Raw genomic sequence first — 18,887 nt, 5'->3', positions numbered from 1 at the left:
TGATGATACATCTCCTACCGAACATTCCTGGCTACGCACTCCCAGTTCAGCCCAGACAGAGAGCCTGATAGCACCTCCCTAGTGCATACAGACTGCAAAAGGCACTGTCTGGACACTTCCATCTCTACTGAGCGCTCACCTCCAACTGCTTCCATTCAGACTGGTAGACCAGATCCTTTTATTTGCTTTCTTTCCTTCCTTCCCTGGCTAGCTATGGTCAGGAACAGAACCTGCAACTCTGGAAAGCACAGCAACGACAAGCAGCAGCTTGAATTTAATCCTGCCATTATTTACAATGTCATGATGTTGACTGTCCATTTCAGGGACTTGTCTCAGTGTTGTTTCAGGCAGCCCTACTCTGAGTCATCCTTCCCAAAGAAATAGACCTCAGCTATTCCCGTTGCTGTCAAGAGACGGGGTCCTACTCCAAGCTTAGCTTGTTGTCAAATTTTGTACAAGTCATTTCACCTCCTGTTTTTGAACTTCTCCACCTGCAAAACTGGAGTAGTGATTCTGGCCTTGTTTGTAAAGTCTTGCATTTAAATGCCCTGCATGGAAGTCAGGCATTTCTATTACTATCAGAAGCAATGTGGGGTGCCGGATGTTTATTCAGGCCTGTTAGCATGAATTTGCACAGCAATTCTTGTCAGGACACTGATCTGAAGCACTATCTTTATTACAATGTTTTGATTGTTTCTGGCAGCATCCATCAAGTGTCAGGTGCTAGAGATTCAGATAGTGTAACACGGGCATTGATCCTTCAACGACACATCACTCAGTCAGACTGGGAAACAAAGGCTGCTTGGCTGTTGGAGATCCACTCCTGAGCATCAGGATCCTGGAATAGAACTGAATTTGAAACGTGCAGGTTAGTCATGTCCCATTATACCTGCAAATCCATGTGCCAATATAAGCCAGAGTTTGGACCTATCATTCAATCTGGTCACATTCTACATGAATTTATCTCAAGGCAAAAAAAAAAAAAGTTAAATTCTTTCTAGGTCAAAAAGGTGATCTGACATGCTGAGAAGTTGAATTTTTAAGGAAATATCTGTAGCTGTGAACTCTTCCATATTGGGTCCTGAGATTAATGAGTCACTTTAGCAGAGTAAACTAAAAAGTTGCATGCAGCTTCCCGAGGAAGGTAAAACATTTCTACATGTTCTGCTGAACTTCTGCATCTCTGGATGACATCTGTATCAGGTCTGCCACTGCATGGAGAGTTCAACGCACTGGAGAATGGAGTGAAGATTCCTTCTGTCACGCAGAGTTTTGCTTTCAACAAGCTGTTCAGCAGGGCTCACCAGCAAAAAGCATAGTGCAAGAAGAGTTATTTCTGGTACAGCTGTCATCTGCTTTGTTTTTGGACGTGCAGAAACCTAGGCCTGTGGGAAAAAGAATGACCAGAGCATTAAGTCTTGCTAGGGAGAACAAGCCTCTACCCCCATCCTATAAAAGCAGTAATTTTCCAGTGGTGATAATCCTGGAGCTAGTTACCCCATCAGAAAGCCTCACCTGTGTCAGAATTTCTGACTCAGAAACACTTGCCAGGCTATCTCAGGATATGAGAGCTCCTATTTTGTTAAAATATCGGCTTCAGCTGTGGACTCTCTCTGGCTGAGTTCATTCAATACATTAGGGTGCAGGGACATCATCTACAAGTGACACAGACTTTTATCTGAAGCAAAAATCCGAAGGCAAAAGAGACTTACTTGCCACAGAAGTCCTTGTGAACGGCACGGAGGACGAGAGGTAAGTTGCGGTGTGCCTGTAGCCAGTTCTCCACCATATCTGGGTGTCTGGGATCAACTTCCAGAAACACACTCCTGAAAGGACACATTTGGGAGTAGAAAGTGGGAAGATGTACACATTTAGGTTGTTAAACTGATAAAAATTAAGGTCCTTCTTTCTGGATGACTCCTACCAGTGCAGGAAATGAGAAGGCCAGCAAACATGCTGCAATCCAACAATCCTAAAGCAGATCATAGCTGTTCATTTAAGACGCAGATTGCAACTGCCTCCTTCAGCAGGAGAAAGTGTTGGTCTTCGGGGGAGTTCTCATGGTACTCCTCTGTGTGAGCTGTTAAACCCATGTATCGAGATGTAAGGATCCCTTTTGAACCCCATGCAGAGATACCACCAGCTGTCTTTCTGAAGCTCCCGAAGATTTAAGGCCAGGATGAAATTTTGTGATGCAAATGCATGAACACTGAGCACTGGACTGACAGCACGACGTTCCTCTTTGTATGAGCAGGGTGACATTAAGTCCCAGTAGCGAGTCAAAGTACAAGCTAGTACATGCATTCTCCCCACAGTAAACGTCTCCACAAATCAGTGATGAAAACACCACCAGCATTCAGACCTACACAGAGGAGGTGCAGCTGGGATAAGGGAACTAGTCAGACCACCTCAGTTAGCACACCAGGATGAGGCCTGGACACTGCAGGGCTATTTCTGTCTCTGTTGCAGCCGGGCTTTATGACACCAGCCCATTTCTGAGTCTCCACTCCCGTGATGAGGCAGAACCACCCTAGCTTGCAGGCACGTGGAGATGATGGAACTGGTTACAGCCTGTGGCAGCACAGCAAGGTAAGTTTAACAGGCAAAGAAGAGAGGCCAAGCCCAAATCATGCACTCTCCTGAGAATTCCCAGAATGTTCCACACTGAATGCTCCCTATAAATTCACCAAACTAGCTACAAGCTGGGTGTGGATCTCATTTCTGACCTTAAAAAACTTCTACTCCTCAATGGGGGCTCCACCTTATAAAACAAGCAAAAAGGGAAGGAAAAAAAATAATCCTAACAAACAACCCCAAGGGACCAATCTCTGTTGCTGGGAAGTTCTAAGGAGCATCTTCTGCTCTTGTGGTCATGCAAAGCATAAGGAACTAATTCTTTTGCATGGAGTATGCCTCTTAATATTTCTGTTCCTCTTCTCAAAACAGATTTTTCAATGACCTCTCTTATGCTCTTAAAATGACAGGAATTTTCAACAGGATATACAAATGCCCTGACACAACAGACTTTTGGGTATCAGCATGCTATCTTTAAGCACAAAGTGGATCCCACATGACAGAATAGGAACAATCAGTTTTGAGTATTAACCATGGAGAAATCTAACATTTAAGAAACTACCCCTGGCTGATCTTCTTTCTCCTAGGATATTCAACATTGTATCCTGACTCAATAAACATGTTTCCCCTGAGTAAAGGGTGGGAGAGAAGTAAAGATCTACATCCATTCTCAGAGTTCTATATTGCTTCTCCTTCAATCAGATATTCTGCTTAGAAAGCTTCCTTTTTTTTTTTTCATTCTCTCTTTCATGTTCTTTTTATTGCTGCTTTGACCTTTACAGATTCTCACTTCACTAATGACTATGAAACACCATCCCTTGTCAAGGAAGGATTGTATCCCTTTTTTAACCAATTTCGAGCTAATTTTGCTTATACACATGACATTTTTTAAACTGCTATTACTAGATGGGGAGGGGGGAACATTTTTGCAACTATTTTCCCTCCATACCTTCCTGTCTGAAAAGAAAACAGAACTTACAGAAGTGAAGGGACAAGACATGTAATTCAAACAGAGAGCAGCACTCACCCAGAATCCTTCAGAAGAGAAGGAGCCAGAGCCAGAATTGTTTTGATGACCCTCATCCCATCATCTCCCCCATCCAGTGCATCGAGGTCCTCATAGCTGGAGAGTGGGAATAAGGAGACATTAACAGCAATTCATGTGGCATGTGCCACGACCTTCAGGATGCGTCGTCCCACATGCCGTGTAGAACACTGCACCTAACACCTGGACTCCAGCAGGTGACAGTGCTCACAGCTTTTATGCAAAATACAGGGAGCGAGAAGGCAGCTACCACTAGACTGAGAAACTCCATGCTGAGCACAAGCAGAAAACATCCCCTGAACTCCTCCTGAAAATTAAGAGCCAACTGCAGCCAGGGTCACACAGTTCCAACACGTGGATCTGTTCTCTCTGTGCTAGCTGGACAGGGAGAGAGCGAGGCATCACTTGCTTTATTTTAACCATGCCTTCAGAAAGCTCAGCTTTCAGAATCTGCTCTGCTGCACATCTTGTACACATCAGAGGTGGGAGCAAGACTTTGTCTTGACATGTATGACAATCAATTCTGAGGAAGAACCACCACATACAAAGTAGTTCCACATCCCAAAAGAGCTGATTCGTGTTTGTGTGAGTTGGTTTGCACAAGACAAGTACTGAGATGAGAAAGGGTCACAGCATTTCCACTGGAGGTTAATTTTCTATCACAAAAAGCTGTTCAGATTACTTGTACTTTCTTTCATAAACTCACATCAATTATACAAAAAAAAAGTCTAACAGGAAAAATGTTTTGAAACAGTTTTGGATTGGAAACTTGGTAATTTCAACGTGTGTGTTTGTTCCATTTTTATAAATATTTAAAATACTTTGATACTGTTTCAGACCTGTAAGCAGTATCAAAGTAACACTGTATTATTATATACCATATAAACTCACACTGTGTACCTGTATGCTACATTTGCACGTTTTGTGTGCAATTGTGTGTAGTATAAGGAAGCAGACAGAAAACCTTGCTTCAAGGAACAGGAGAAGAAAAATCTATTTGATTACCGGAGGATTTCTGCGTCCAAGGAAGCCATGTCTTCATGGAAGACATACGGGGGGTTACTGACTATGAAGTCTATGGGGCCCCAGAGTAGCAGCTGCTCGGCAGAATCTAGAAAAGAAAAAGAATCACAACCAGCTCTCAACCATAGCAATCCTCCCCAGAAGCTCAGCATCAAAATCCTATCCAGGAAACTGTCTCTCCAGACACATGCTCACGTGTGTTCAGCTCTGCTTTTCTCTAATAAAATTTTATCCTATTTCTTTTTGAGATAGCCTGGCCTGCTCACTCTGCCACCTTCAACGCAAGGCTGATACAAACCTAAGCACAGGCAAAGTATCATTTTTTTCTATCAACAGCCCTGCTTAGTGGAACATGTTACAAAGCACAGGACCTTGATGCTCTAGAGCTCTGTGCCCATCTGGATCTAAAGTAACAGAACTTGAGAGAGCCCACAAAGACCTAAGTGGGACCTTAGGCTAGCTGTCAGGATGCTCATCCTTCTTCTTATCAGAGCTGCAGAAGGACTCCCAACGAGCAAAAGAGCCAGGCCCTCTCAGCAGTATCAACCATCTGACAGTTTGCTCTTCTGCAGACAAGGCTCAGCTCACTACGCTCATGCTACTGTCTGGACTGACACATGGCAGCCCTGAGTTAGACATCGTGTGACCATGGGAGTGCAGACTGCCCTGAGGCCAGCACAGGGCTTACCCATGCAGGTGCAATGCTAACACAGCTACATGGCTTCTGGACTGGAGCTGCCTGGCGTACTGCTGTTTGCAGCATGGACAGCACAGACTGGGATTTGCAGACAGGAGACTGTGCAGACACGCCCCCAGAGGCAGTACAGCGTCAAAAACAACAGTGTCAAAAGGGACACTAATGAATCTACAGTGCTGGAGCTCCTGGCTCCACAGCACCTGGCTAAGAAACAGCTGAGCACACATCTATCTAACTGGATAAGCCTCATCAAATGGCGTTTTTAACCGGTTTCAGCTCGGTCTGGGGAAGAAGACAGGTATCCTTCCCTGGTTCAGCTCACCTAATTTCAGGTGAATAAGGCTGGGCATTTAATCTAAACTAAATATCTGGGCTCCTGCTAACACCAATGGAGAGACAGGCACACACCCCTTTATCTAAAGCATCCATGTCAGCATGGAACAAGTTACACTGTATATATCTGCCTCTCTCCAGTAACACCAGAGAGCACCTGGACTACCAGCTCAGACATAACCTTTAGACACGTAAAACCAGGAACAATTCACTTTCTGATGTAGCCGGGGACTTCTGCCAGCTGATCATCTGGTCTGGAAATCTCTGAAGGGAAAAGCTTCACTGGCTCACTTCTTACTGACCTTTATTAACTTCAACACCCTTCTGACACCTGTATCCCAAAGTGTTCCCTGGGCTGTGTCTCATGCCTGCCTTCCCCCACCAAAGCAAAAAGGAAGAAGGACAAAGGGGATTATAAAACAGTGAAAACAGTTACTGTATGAAACATCACGGTGGAGAATGTGGATCCTCTCCTGGAGTCGCAGCCTGTAAAATTCCAAATGCAAGAACAGCAAAAAGAAAGATTAGGAGGTATCCTTGTGTGAATTCATGAACAGCACATTCTGTAAACAGATTGTTAAATATCACATGTCTAATCTGATACACGTATATCCTACCACACTGCCTGCAGCTGTATTCCTCTCAAGCCACCAGGGAAGTTTAGGATTTGCTCTTTGCTCAAGGAACAAAATTCGAAGCACCCGTGGTCATTCCAGGGCACAGCTCCTGTGCACCCAAAAGCTATACGTATCACCACTTGCCATACACACAGCAGTACTCCCCCATCCTGCTGCATATTAACTACATCTCCAAGTCCTCCCCCAAGGTGAGTTTATCATCCCTTAAAAAAAAACCCAAACACAAACCAACAAAAAACCCCACAACAAAATGACCTGCTTCAAATATGTAAACCTGTTATTGTAAGCGGAGACAACACGCTCACGTTTGCCTTGTTCTTTCTTCAGCCTACCTGATAATCTAGATCTTCACAGCGTTCTGGCATCTGAGTGCATTTTCTAGGCATCCTTGGGTCTCATCTCACATGCCAATGTCAAGGTGATGAGATGTTACTGCACACTACCAGACACAAACACCTCTCCTCTACCTGTGACAAGCGAGCAAGGAAGGACACTGGCTTGCTATTTTAAGAAACAGATCTACAAGGGTCTCAGTACTTCTTGGGGAGAAATCTTGGCCAAGATGCTGATCTCTCTGACTCACTACATTAATCCAAGGTAGAGCGGTCTTGAGACTGCCAGACTGCCACTGCATGGTGCTTACGGTGCTACAGTCTGTCACAACCTGGCATGATCCGTCCCTAGCTCCCAGCTTGCTACAGAACGTGCTCCCTGTCAGGGGAAAATAGTTGAGATAATGATCCCCTTAAATCTTAGGAATCCTGAGTAAAGCTCCCTTGATGCTCCTGGTACAGGAAAGAAAAGCCAGTCTGAAAGCAGTCTAGATGCTTGGTGGCAGCCTGATACTACAGGAGAGGTCACAGAACAGAGAGCGTGAGACAGCAAGGAAGGAATAGAATGTCTAATTCCTCACCTACATGGTCTACTCATCAAAATACCTCTCTTTTCTCACTAGTTTTGCCTCTGGCTTTTGCGGAGACATTTGAGCAATGTCAGAGGATGCACTTTGCAAAGTCAGAAGGACAAGGCTGGTCAAGATCTGCTGTTGGAGAAAGACTCCAAGTCTCCCACCAGAGATGCCATTCCCAGATCAGCAACAGCATGCTGTGGCAGACAGCCGCACTGTTCCCTGACTCCTGTCCTCAGTGCGGCCACTGTCTAGAGAAAACAAAACTGCCCAGCCCTTCCCAGAATGTTCTCTCCTCCCACCACAGTGGCAGAGTTTTCCTCCCAGCTCTTCAGCGTTAACACCTTAGGGCTACCCAATGGGGCTTGTGGAGCAGGCTGTGACAAAAGCCTTATACCCAATTCCTACCTGCCTTTGCTGAGGGCCTATGGTACTGTCCTGTCAGCACACATAGGCATCAAGAAAGGGAGGGATTCCTGCATATGTCTGCAGTGTGCCCAGATGGGCCACCTGGCACTGGGATTGATTTAGTGAGAGCAAGACTCACCTAAGCATCTAGAGAACACAGCTGTGGTAAGGGAGCTCTGAAAAGAAGGCAGGAACCAAGCTGGCTTCAGTCAAGCAGTAACACAGCTTGTCCTGCTGGCTTCTCTCCCAAGAGCTACAGGGCACCATGCCAGGGACAAGATCACAAGGACTCAATGAAAATATCCGTGGAGAAATATGAGGTTCTCTGGCACAGCATTTATACTCCCTCATCCACTCTTGAGCCAACAAGCAATGTTAATAAGCAAGATGATTTTTCCCAGATGTCGGAGCAATAATCTACCAAGGAGGCAAAGATTTGGCCAGCTTTTATTATATCTACAAAAAATTGCAACAGAACTTGGTTTGACACTGACACATCAGAAGGAAACCTCTGCTCCTCCTTCCCTATAACTGGACTAGGAGGTAAAGGGTAACACTGAGGTGATGAATTTGGGAAGCACTTGTTCCTACACTTCAGATGCACATAAGAGCTGGGAAACAGAAGTAGCCTGTCTCTGTAGCCCCTTTTTTTTTTGAAAAAAAGGGTATGTGGGCCCTGTAGACAGAAACATCAGTTAATGAGCACCACTTGAGACTCACAGCTGTGCTAGACTCCAGAAGAGGCAGCAATAGGATCCCTTTTCCTGAGACTGCTCTAATTAACACCTGGAGCCCAGCAGTTATTGAGGGCATGAATACATATAGAGCTCTGTACCTTTTACAACGTCTACAGAGACTGATCTGGACTCAAAAGCATACTGAGATACCAGCTCTGGGACTCGCTATGTTAGCAACCGTCCAGGATAACCTGAGTTAAGAACAACCAGCTGAGGAAGCTGAGCCACTAGGAAGGACAAGGTCAACCTGATACTGTCAGGTCTGCCCTGACTTCAGGCACAAGATGTTTGATTCAGAAGCTCTGAACATCCAGCCACAGCACAGGTGTCGTCCAAACAGCACAGGACCCAGCAGTGCCATTCTCACCAAATCCAAGACTGCAAGGAGGATGCTGAGGGACACCATGCTAGCACACCAGAGTGAAAGTGCTATTTGAGTGCGCAAGCTTCTATCTAGAGGAGCAATGACAGAAACAAGCACAGCAATAACAATATAGGGAGTCACAGAGACAAAGGTTCAGGCTATACTTGTCCTTAACCCCCTAAGTGATATATACATTCTTACTACCTGGTGCCTTGAGTTTCCCAAGTTCACAGAAAGGGATAAGAATAGTTTCCACAAAACACTTTGAAAACCCTTGGAAGACAGACAGCATTTAAGTACTATTGATTTAGGCTGCTGTCTTTGCAAAGCACATTGACAAGTCAAAGAAAAAAATACTCTGGTAAATATAAGCTTTTTTTTCCCCTGAATTCTTAGCTAAATTAACTAACATTCTCTGTTTTCCAGTGGTGATAAACATCAACCACATGTCCAAATATTGAGGACTCTTAGTCTTTCTTAAACAATTTTCAAAAAAAGGGGAATATGTGGCTTGTACCTATGTGCATTCTCCCTGGTGAGATCCACAGCAGCCTCCTCTTTATCCATGGCGATCACCCGGCTCTGGGACAGGGAAAAAAACACAATCACCAACCAAGTATTACAACATCAAGGCTCCTGAGCAGACATGCTCTGCCAAAAAGGACATGCAAGATAAAAATTGACAATTGACTGTTCACTCTCGGCTCCTAAAAGGAATAGCTCGTGAAGAACGAGTCTCAGGGCCCTGATGAGGTCACGAGTCACTTCTAGTAAGACACTGCAACACTGCCAGCAGCCTACCAGAATAGACAGGCTTCTGACCAAACCAACTCAGCTGGCAACAATGAAGTCACTGACTCACATCACCTGACATGTTCATAGCTCCTAGTAGCATGAGACTCAACACCGTGGCTTGTCAAGGGTAGACACAGATTAAAGGAAGATCATGTTATAGACTTCTCCCCTCTAATGTGGGCAGAATCCCTCCCAGCAGTAACACAACCACTCGGGCAGAGGTTCTGGCGTTTTCCATCTGTTATGCAGATACCTTTTGCTTAGTTACTCCATTGCAGTCCTTACACCACACTCACTGCATGTATTGACTGCACGTACTTGACTGTGTGTCAAGTATTTGAGAGTCCTCCAGCAAAACATTAAGACGTAAGACTACACAGAGATTTGTTCGACCTTCCATTCCACCTTGGGAAAAGTGCAGGCAAAGGCCTGGCTTGGTTTTGCTTTGCTTAATGTTTTTTAAACACAGACGTTGGTAAGTATTTATGTAAAGAAAACATGCTTAAAGAAACTGCTTTGTATTTGGAGATGACGGCGTGACCAGCCATCATTCCTAGGGGGATTAATTTCACAGCCTGAGACTAGCACCCACCCGCACACATGAATCTGACCCTTAGGGTGAAGGTCACAGCTGAATCCCTACGTAAAAAGTTGCTGTTGTTTTCTCAGTAGCCTAGAGCCAAATTCTGCCTCAAACACTAAAGAGATCACACAGAGTGTAAACTCCAGTTAGCTGCCAGTGTGGCTACCACAAACTCTAACCAGTCAGGGCTCCTTATTTCTCTGGGCAGAGCAGCTTGTGTTAGCTTGCTGGGAAAGGACTTTTATCAGCGACAGAGACAGACTGACACAGCTCTTTGACTCAACAGGCAAGGAAAAGAGCATGAAGTACAGCTTGGGAAATCAGAATAATTAAACTTTGAAGTCATAGAGCTCAAGTATTAACCTTATCAGGTCACTGGGAGGAGGAACACAGGCATCAACCTCTAATTCTTACACACTAATTCTTATACTTCTACAAGAGGAGGAGCTGGCCACAGCAATTCTCGTTCACAAGAAGGAACTGGCTGGTCTGCAATTCTGAGGAAAGGAAAATATTTTTCCCTTTACCCACATGCAATGAGATCTTGGATTCGTTTCTCTTTCTGTTTACCAACAGTATCTCAGTAAGCACGTTACATGCCACAATAATCAGGGGCGAATAGGGCTTTGGTCACCCAGACCTCAGTCCCCTTCCTGCTCTTTTCACTCTGTTCAAAAGGTATGGGTTGTTATCAGGGAACAACCATTAAAAGTGGTTTGGCAGTTGTGACATGTGCTTGTCATATTGAACCCAAGTACTGACACTTCTGTGGTAATCCCTTCCCTGTATTCATTTAGTCCTCAGTCTCCTAGAGAGATGATCTTTTGATTCACAGCAAGGTGATTTTTAGAGATGACTGCCCCATAGATTTGGCTAATAGAGTGTATGCCCATGCCTCAGTCCCTCTTGTCCACAGCCCAGGATATGAGCTCAAACCAACACCCATCAGTGCTTCAAGCGAAGGTGTTTAATAGTGAGCTGTGACAGCTGAAGAATGAGCACATTTGCTTCTTTCTTTCTTCTGCAGACAGCTGGGGAGAGCAATTTCTAAATATTCCTCTTCTACCTAGCATGAACTTACAGAGCCTGACTGTCAGAGACCTTAGCTGCTGAAGACCCTTCAAAGAAAAGAATTTGTGTGTGAAATCCCAATGAAGACCGGCAGAATGGGATTGTCCTGTAACACAGGCATCTACTGTACCATGAGCACTGAAAAAATCTCACCTTTGGCAGTTTGCTCAACAGACTCAGAGCAACTGCTCCAGAGCCGCAGCCAATCTCCAGGATCACAGGATGAGGAACAGAAACTGGGAAGCAGAGGCCTGAATTCTTCTCACATTTCCGAGATTCTTCCTCCACAACTAAAGAGACGAGATCCTAACAAAACAAAAAAGACAACAACCAAACAAAAAGTTTCTAAGGGAGCTGTTTTGACTCACACCTTTGTGGTCTGAGGACTGAAGTTTAAATTTCTTGACTCTGTAACCCAACAAAATGTATTTTTATTGTTAATTTTTAAAACACAGATGTCAGCAATGGAACTGACATGCCAGAAGACACTTCAGCTCCATCTCCCCCACAGGGTGCTTTCATTAGTAACCAAATCCTCAGGATACAATTTCCCACAGATACTCTGAAATCTTCTAGCACTGTTGGGAAAAACAATAACCAAACAGCTGGAGCACATTATCTTCTGCAACACCATTTTATTTACTCCAAAATTCCAGCTTTCAGAATTTGTAAGCTTCAAAATTTAAGATTTCTACACCATCTCAGTATGGTATGTAACCTGGAGGTAGAGGTACGGCTCGTAACAGCATCTAAACCAACAATCCAACCTGCAGTGAAAAGCAAAGGTCATGAATTGCTAAATGATCCAAATAAGCAGCTCCCTGCATGGATTTCAGATTATGGACTCCTACTACATTTTGCTGGTATAAAGTCACATGGAAACAATTTTCATTCATGCTCCTGGATCCGTATCCATCTCTGCCATTGCTGCCTCGTCCCTCCCATCAGTCTGCTCTTTTTTAAATCCTTCACAATTTCATATAAAATCCAACGCAGCAGGAGAGGCCTTAAAGATATACAGCTCTAAAGTTTGCGAAAATGAGTGATGAGCCGCAAGAGAAAGCACACATGTGCCTCCCTCAGACTGCAGCATGAACTTCCCTTGCTACTCACTGCAGAAAACTGTAGGACAGAAACCTTACAAACACCCTGAGTACATCAGCAGCTTCAGCAGGTGCTCACAGCTCCCTGCAATCCTTGTGCTTTCATGGCACAGCAGTACGGACACACGGCCTTACTGCCCAAGGCGCTCCCACAACGGCTAGGTTATTCCCCTCGAGACGTCTACTCTTGGATCTCCTGTAAATCCAGAATGCTTAACAAAATTTACAAAGAATAATTGTCTTGATTTTGCCAACAGGTAAAAAAGACAGACATTACCAGGAAAACTACTGGCCTTCCATATTTACAAGGAACGTTGCATGTTCTTGGCATAAGCAGGCGTGTTTAGATGCAACACGTCCTGGCAGGCAGGCCGGCTTCTCTCCAGTAAAGCACTGGCCTTTTTCGGCAGCCTGAACCAGGCAGGCTTGGACATAAGGGCATAAGCCCTTCCTTGGATACATCACCCTAACTGGGGCGCAGTGTAAAAATGCCTTGTGCAAAGCTGTAGTTTTTGTGAAGATATTTGTTGCTGTTGGTCATCCTTCACGCTAGGCCAATTTGCATCTGCAGTAATAGGGAGGGAGGATGTCAACAGGTATAAAAATGAAGCACAAGGGTAGATGATCTTCAGCGAAACATGCCCGGCAGCAGACCACCTGAGACACAGGCTGTTTTGTCAGACAGTAGTTTCTGAGGTTTCCCACAAGATGTGAACTGCTTTTAAACACATTGAAGCACTGTGCCCCTCCATGCAAGCGCAAACCCAGTGCTTAGAGAACAGAAGCGAAGCTTGCACTACTTCCCAGTCCGGGATGGAGAAACAGGCATATTTCAACATTGCCCTGGCCTTGCAAAGCCAGGCAGCTTCCAACTGCTCCATTTTAATAGAACCCTTTGCCTGTCAATTCCTCCTGCTGAAAGAGCCTGAAAGCATACATAAAAAGGAAAGATTTGGTTTATTTGAACATGTAAACACTCCATATTTCTTCTAGTAACATTACTTCTTCAGGTCAGCTTTTCTGAGCCTTTGCCGTTTTCAACTCAGTTGTGTTAGGCTTCGCTGCATTTCCAGTACCCTGGCTCTGCCAACAATAGACTTTCGGGAGCTGCTGGCTCCTCAACTTTCTTTAGGCACAGCCACAGCCTTTTGCAGCCTTCAGGGGCTTTTTAGCAACAAGCACCTTCAACTGTTTTCATGGTTTTCTCTCAAATCTCCAGTTGTTGAGCTGGAAAGAGCCAGAGATGCCTGTGCCTTTGCTCACCAGATACTCAATGACAAGAGCCTTAGTGCTTCTCCAGACCATGCCCAATGCCTGCCAGAGCTTTCAGTGCTCCTCAGCAACGAGCTCTCGTGCCCATACCCAAAAGCCCAGGAGGGAATGAGAAGCAGCCCACAGGCTGGAGGGCACTATTCTGAGAGGTGTCTTCACTGCAAAGCTAAGTTTGGTGATGAATACCTAAGCCAGCCTCAGCCAGGTACGAAGAGCCCCACTGTAATGCCCTACCCTGGTTACCATGTCGCTATCGGCACTGCACTCATAAGAGAGTTTTGCTAACAGCCTTCAAAATCACATATTCCTTGTTGCGGCTCAGAGATCCCTTTCCTAGACTATTATGGAGGAAAACACTCCTCCAGGTTCCCAACAGGACTGAGGGGAAACAACTAGAAGATCACCAGCACTCAGATAACAACAGGGAAAAACAAGCACCTTACCTACCCACTTCTGTGGGAAAATGGCACTCGCCTTTCAGCTAACAGCTCCAGATGAATCAGTCTGAAAACACGTCTGCAATGGAGACAGCCGGAGATTGTAACCGCAGCTGGTTTGGGGAAGCAGGTGCTGATGATTCCAGGACCACAGAAGAAGAGCCACCCAAAAAGTCCTGCTCAGCCACTAAATCACTCTTTTAAATACCAGCCATTTCTAGCCACTTACACATATTTCCAGGAAATCTCTACAGTAACTCAGAAGAACCATCTGCCTCCAGAGTTACAAATGTCCAAACGTAACTTCCACACAGCAGAACTACTGTCAGCATTTATTCACTTCCTTAAGGCTTATCATTAATAATTTCAAGCTTGAAGTTTTTAATGGAACTTCTACTTTATGCATTCCACAGTGAAAGTAATTTTTGAGTGCTTGCCAAAGTCGTATTTAAATATCACTGATTTCAGTTTTTACCACACATATAATAAAAAAGGGATGTTGGTATTACTCAGGCTTTGTATCCTACTTCCTGATTCCCTTGCCTTTCTGTCTCGGTTATTTCATACACTTCTCACTGAGGCAAGGGCTAGTTCTCTCATAATATACGTTTATCATATTAGCTTAAAATTAAAAGATATTACAAATAATGTGACAACCTAAAGAAACTACACCCTTTCCCAGACATTAGTATCTCACTACAATCAAAAAGTTCAACAATTAAGAAAATAAATTCTTTTATGAAATAAATTTGATCGCCAAGCAAAACAGAAGGTGCATTCTAACTGGAAAATTAGGGGAAAAAAAATTACTAGTACGGGTTATTCAGCTGTTCAGCCTGGAGAAGAGAAGGCTCTGGGGTGATCTTATAGCAGCTTTCCAGTACTTAAAGGGGCCTACAGGAAAGCTGGAGAGGGACTTTTTACAGGGACGTGTAGTGGTAAGACAAGGGGCAATGGATTTAAACTGAAAGAGGGCAGATTTCCATTAGATATAAGGAAGAAATTTTTTACATTGAGGGTGGTGAGGCACTGGCACAGGTTGCCCAGAGAAGCTGTGGATGCCCCATACCTGGAAGTGTTCAAGGCCAGGCTGGATGAGGCTTTGGGCAACCTGGTGTAGCAGGGGATTTCTCTGCCCATGGCAGGGGGGTTGGAACTAGATTATCTTTAAGGTCCCTTCCAACCCAAACCATTCTATGATTCTATTCAATGTTGAATTAAATTTTCAATCATGCGCGTATTAAAAGCAAGAAGTAAAGACAAAACACAACGCACTGGAGTAAGACGTTTTGCAAGTCTGCATTAACTGGCTGTGATACCATGGTCCATTTCTTCACTTACAGCTTTCATGTGAAAACGTTTTCCCAACACCTACAAAAGAATCAGGAAAACTCAGCAACCGCAACACAGAGCACGTCCAGTTAGGTCACTGCCATAGCCACCAGGCTTCCTTTTCAAAAATCATGAATGACTAAGTTATCCAAAACTGTTTTGAAACAATATTCTTCAGATTCTTCTTAGTATTTTTGATCTTTTAGCAAGCAATCCAGCCAAAATCCGTGCTTCTCCAAGCACACCATCACCCCCAAGATGTCACCACTGGAAATCAATAAATTACAACACTTTGCAGAACACAGGAGAACCACTTTCACGCCTCATCCTCGGAGATGAAGTATTTCTGGCCTTGCATTACAGTGTTCATACAAAGGCTACAAAATGCCCTGCAAGACAGATGTTCCCTACCTCTGTAGAAGAATCTGACCAAAGCCACAGCTGGGGAAAAGCAACAAAGAGGCAGAAGGTGCTAAGAAGAGATGCCAGTCCCAGATACAGAGAAACTGAGACAACAACAGATGGTCAAAGGCTGTGGTCTTTATTGTGTAGGATATCCCACATCTTCTCAAAGTGAACATATTCAGAGCACAAACATCTACCAATATAATGCCATCATTGCTAAAAGCCATCTTAACTGTTAGTTTGATCACCAGATCCAAAGGCTGAGAGATGAAATTATAAAAATTCCACTGGGAAATAAGAGAGAACACTTCGGCAGCCTCAGTAATTAACCTTTGGAATAAGTTGGGTAAATTCTCCACAACCGGCACTCTAAACTGGCAGGCTGCTCAAAAGGGCTTCCTTTCACTCACACCATTTACAGGATTCAACATATCAGAGAGAAAAATGTCCTTCACTACAGAAAAATGCTATTTTGGATAAAACAAAGACTTGACAATCAGTTTTATATTCTCTAAAAAACAGGAAAATGAGTTGGCTTGCTCAGGTGCCTTGTCCCTGCAACATGCTGAGCACTTCAGCACCTTCAACACATTTATCCTCACACCTCCCATTTTCCAGATGAGCAACTGTATAAGAGTGACCATCTCAGACTCACAAAGGAGGACTATAGCAGAGCAGAGCATCAAACTCAATGCTCCAGAAGCCCCATCCTCACCTTTCCAATGACACCACTTTAGACAACGGAAACAGGTCCCCTAGACTCCAGTTAGGAACAGGCAGGACTACAGTTGTGTGAGGGCAACGGACCTCCTGCAGAAAAGCAGGAGGCACGACAATCAGAACCAGATTCCCACATCATCTAAACAAACAGTGTGTGGCTGCTCTTGAATCATCTTTTTGTTTTTACTGTTATAGATAAAAACTGTAAATACCAAAAAAAATGTTGAGAGTGTTGTATTTAGAAGCAAGTAATATCATAAATTCAAAAAGTATCTTAGAAACATGACCCGATTCCACATTTACCCGTAACATGCTAACTATTGGATAGGATGAATGATCAATTGTGGAGTTACTAAAATTCAAATTTTTGGTTACAGTATGCATCATTATTGTCAGTAACAACACCGCCTGCACTAAAATCCTGCTAACCAGTGCTACAGGGAATGGCAGAACTACTTTCATCCTGGCACCTGGTGTACATGTACATGGGTATAAGTGTGATATTTGTGTCAGAGTGGGGAAATGGAACATTTTTGAGATCTTTTCTCCCCTACTCCGTACAAGAAGACCCTTCCCCCAGCAAAAGCCAGTTTTGGAAGGAGTGGAGGGACTGAATGGCAAACAGACAAAACCAGAGAAACTAAAATCCTCTCTCTGCTTCTGCTAGCGATGGCATTAAGGTGGAAGGGAAGGTGGGACCTGGACACGGCTTGGGCAGCTCTCACAACTCAGAGCTGTTGACATCTGCATACAGGGGCAGAGAGCACATTTCATCCAAAAGATGAGTGTAAGAGGTGTTCAAGCAGCAGAGAGGGAGAGCTAGAAGTCACATGGAAAGGCGAGCTCAGTAGCCACCGCTGTCCCTTGGAGCAAATCTTATGTATGGCTAAAACTGCCCCACAGCTGTCCTCTCCCTCACAGCTTGCAGGATTGCCATGAGCCTTCCCAAGGCACACCAACACCACCAGCGTGCTCCAGGGCCTTTTGGTCATCTGTCACAGGCAGATGCCATGACAGTCAGTGCAACAGGCTAGGCTTAGGAACAGGGCCAGCTCACAGCTCTGCAGTTACCCGCGGGACTAAACCCCAATCCCTCTGCTTGTTGCAAACTCCCCTTGCACAGCAATAATCAATGAACTTCCCTTCTCCTCCATTTTACAGGATTTATGAAAATAAATATGCAAGAGGATGTCAAAAGCACCAGCCACCTCTGCAACCCGTGCACTCATGCAGGTGGTAAGAGTGCACCTCTTGCTTGGAGGTGCCAAGCAAAGTATCGGGAAGGGTTTTTACATTGCACTGGGCTAGAGATGATGCAGGCATCAAGTAACAGGTTTTCAGGTACCTGGATTCTGTTGCTCAGCAAAAAACAGAGTGGGGGGAAGGTGGCAGTACCTAGACCCTCTACGTCTTTGATAGAAGCGAATTTAAAAATCCACAGGATAAAAAGCAGGACATCCTTGGGAGGGAGAAGGATATCTGCTCCTGACTAGCAAAGGAACGGCTTGCAAGGACTAGAAGAGACCTAGTACCTGTGTTTCCACATACAGGGGACACAAATATTTGCTTCCCATGCTACTTATTTCCAGCACTCACAGGTTCTCAAGCTTTTGTCTCTTGGCCAAGCCACCCACAGCCTGCTCTCACCTTGCAATTCTAGGAAGTCTTGCTTCACTGCCAGATTCACCCTAAGTTCACGCTGTCATTTATTTGTCTTTTTGGGTCTCCCCACCCCCCCCCACCTTCTCTGTTGAGTGAAATCAAAACTTTGTGAACACCTCCAGTTTCCCATGAGCCTCTGCCTCACCCGTCCACCCACAACTCCCATTCCCCAACCTCCCCCAGCACACACTCATGTTCTGACAAGTTCTTGGTATTACCTCTCCCTCCCTGCGGCCAGGTCTCTAGTTCACTGGATTTCTTGGAACCGCAGCTGCACAAAGAAAGCGTGAGGGCAGTGTCTGCCAGCACCCAAACCACAAGCTCCACAGCTGCACAGCTCCAACCACCAGACAGCACAGGGTCAGATGGCTTTCAGCACCAAGACAGGCAGGAAGAACCAGCAGAGATTCTCGCTGCTCAACAGTGGCGACAGAGCCGTGCAGAAGTCCAGAGTTGAGGCAATCATGTGCTACAGGCCAACAACAGTGAATGACCCACTTGATGGTTTTGCGATTAAAAGTACAAGGCTAAGAAAAACAAGAGGAGGGGAGGAAAGGGAAAGGAAAGGGTGGAGGTCACAAATCCACACTAGAAGCACCCTTTTTCGTGCCCTGAATGCTCTGGGGAAAGCAAGGAAGACAAGGTTCCAGGAGTACGAGGCAGGGCGGCAACAGGCTCTAACTTCCCATGTTAGGAAACTGGACAAGGAAAGCAAAAGACACATGAAAACCTGAGTAACCTTCTCTCTGCTCTCACACACTTCCTGGGAATGTTCTACTTA

The 18,887-nt window shown here is 44.9% G+C and overlaps 1 protein-coding gene across 1 annotated transcript in view; it reads right to left on the bottom strand.

The window, feature by feature from the left end:
* Positions 1-1,348: 1,348 nt before the first annotated feature.
* The window catches only part of HEMK1 (HemK methyltransferase 1, mitochondrial release factors N(5)-glutamine), a 28,643-nt gene continuing 11,104 nt past the window's right edge, over positions 1,349-18,887 (bottom strand). Inside the window, exons 4-10 of the mRNA XM_009978923.2 lie at positions 11,329-11,481; positions 9,244-9,308; positions 6,109-6,158; positions 4,625-4,730; positions 3,602-3,697; positions 1,713-1,826; positions 1,349-1,385 (exon numbers count right to left, since the gene is read on the bottom strand). Coding sequence (XP_009977225.1) covers positions 1,349-1,385; positions 1,713-1,826; positions 3,602-3,697; positions 4,625-4,730; positions 6,109-6,158; positions 9,244-9,308; positions 11,329-11,481 — 621 coding nt within the window. The remainder of the gene's footprint in view (positions 1,386-1,712; positions 1,827-3,601; positions 3,698-4,624; positions 4,731-6,108; positions 6,159-9,243; positions 9,309-11,328; positions 11,482-18,887) is intronic.

The sequence above is a fragment of the Tauraco erythrolophus genome, chromosome 12, assembly GCF_009769465.1.
Source record: "Tauraco erythrolophus isolate bTauEry1 chromosome 12, bTauEry1.pri, whole genome shotgun sequence".
Taxonomy (NCBI): domain Eukaryota; kingdom Metazoa; phylum Chordata; class Aves; order Musophagiformes; family Musophagidae; genus Tauraco; species Tauraco erythrolophus.
Note: the sequence above shows the minus strand (reverse complement) of the source record. Positions and strands in the feature narration are given on the sequence as shown.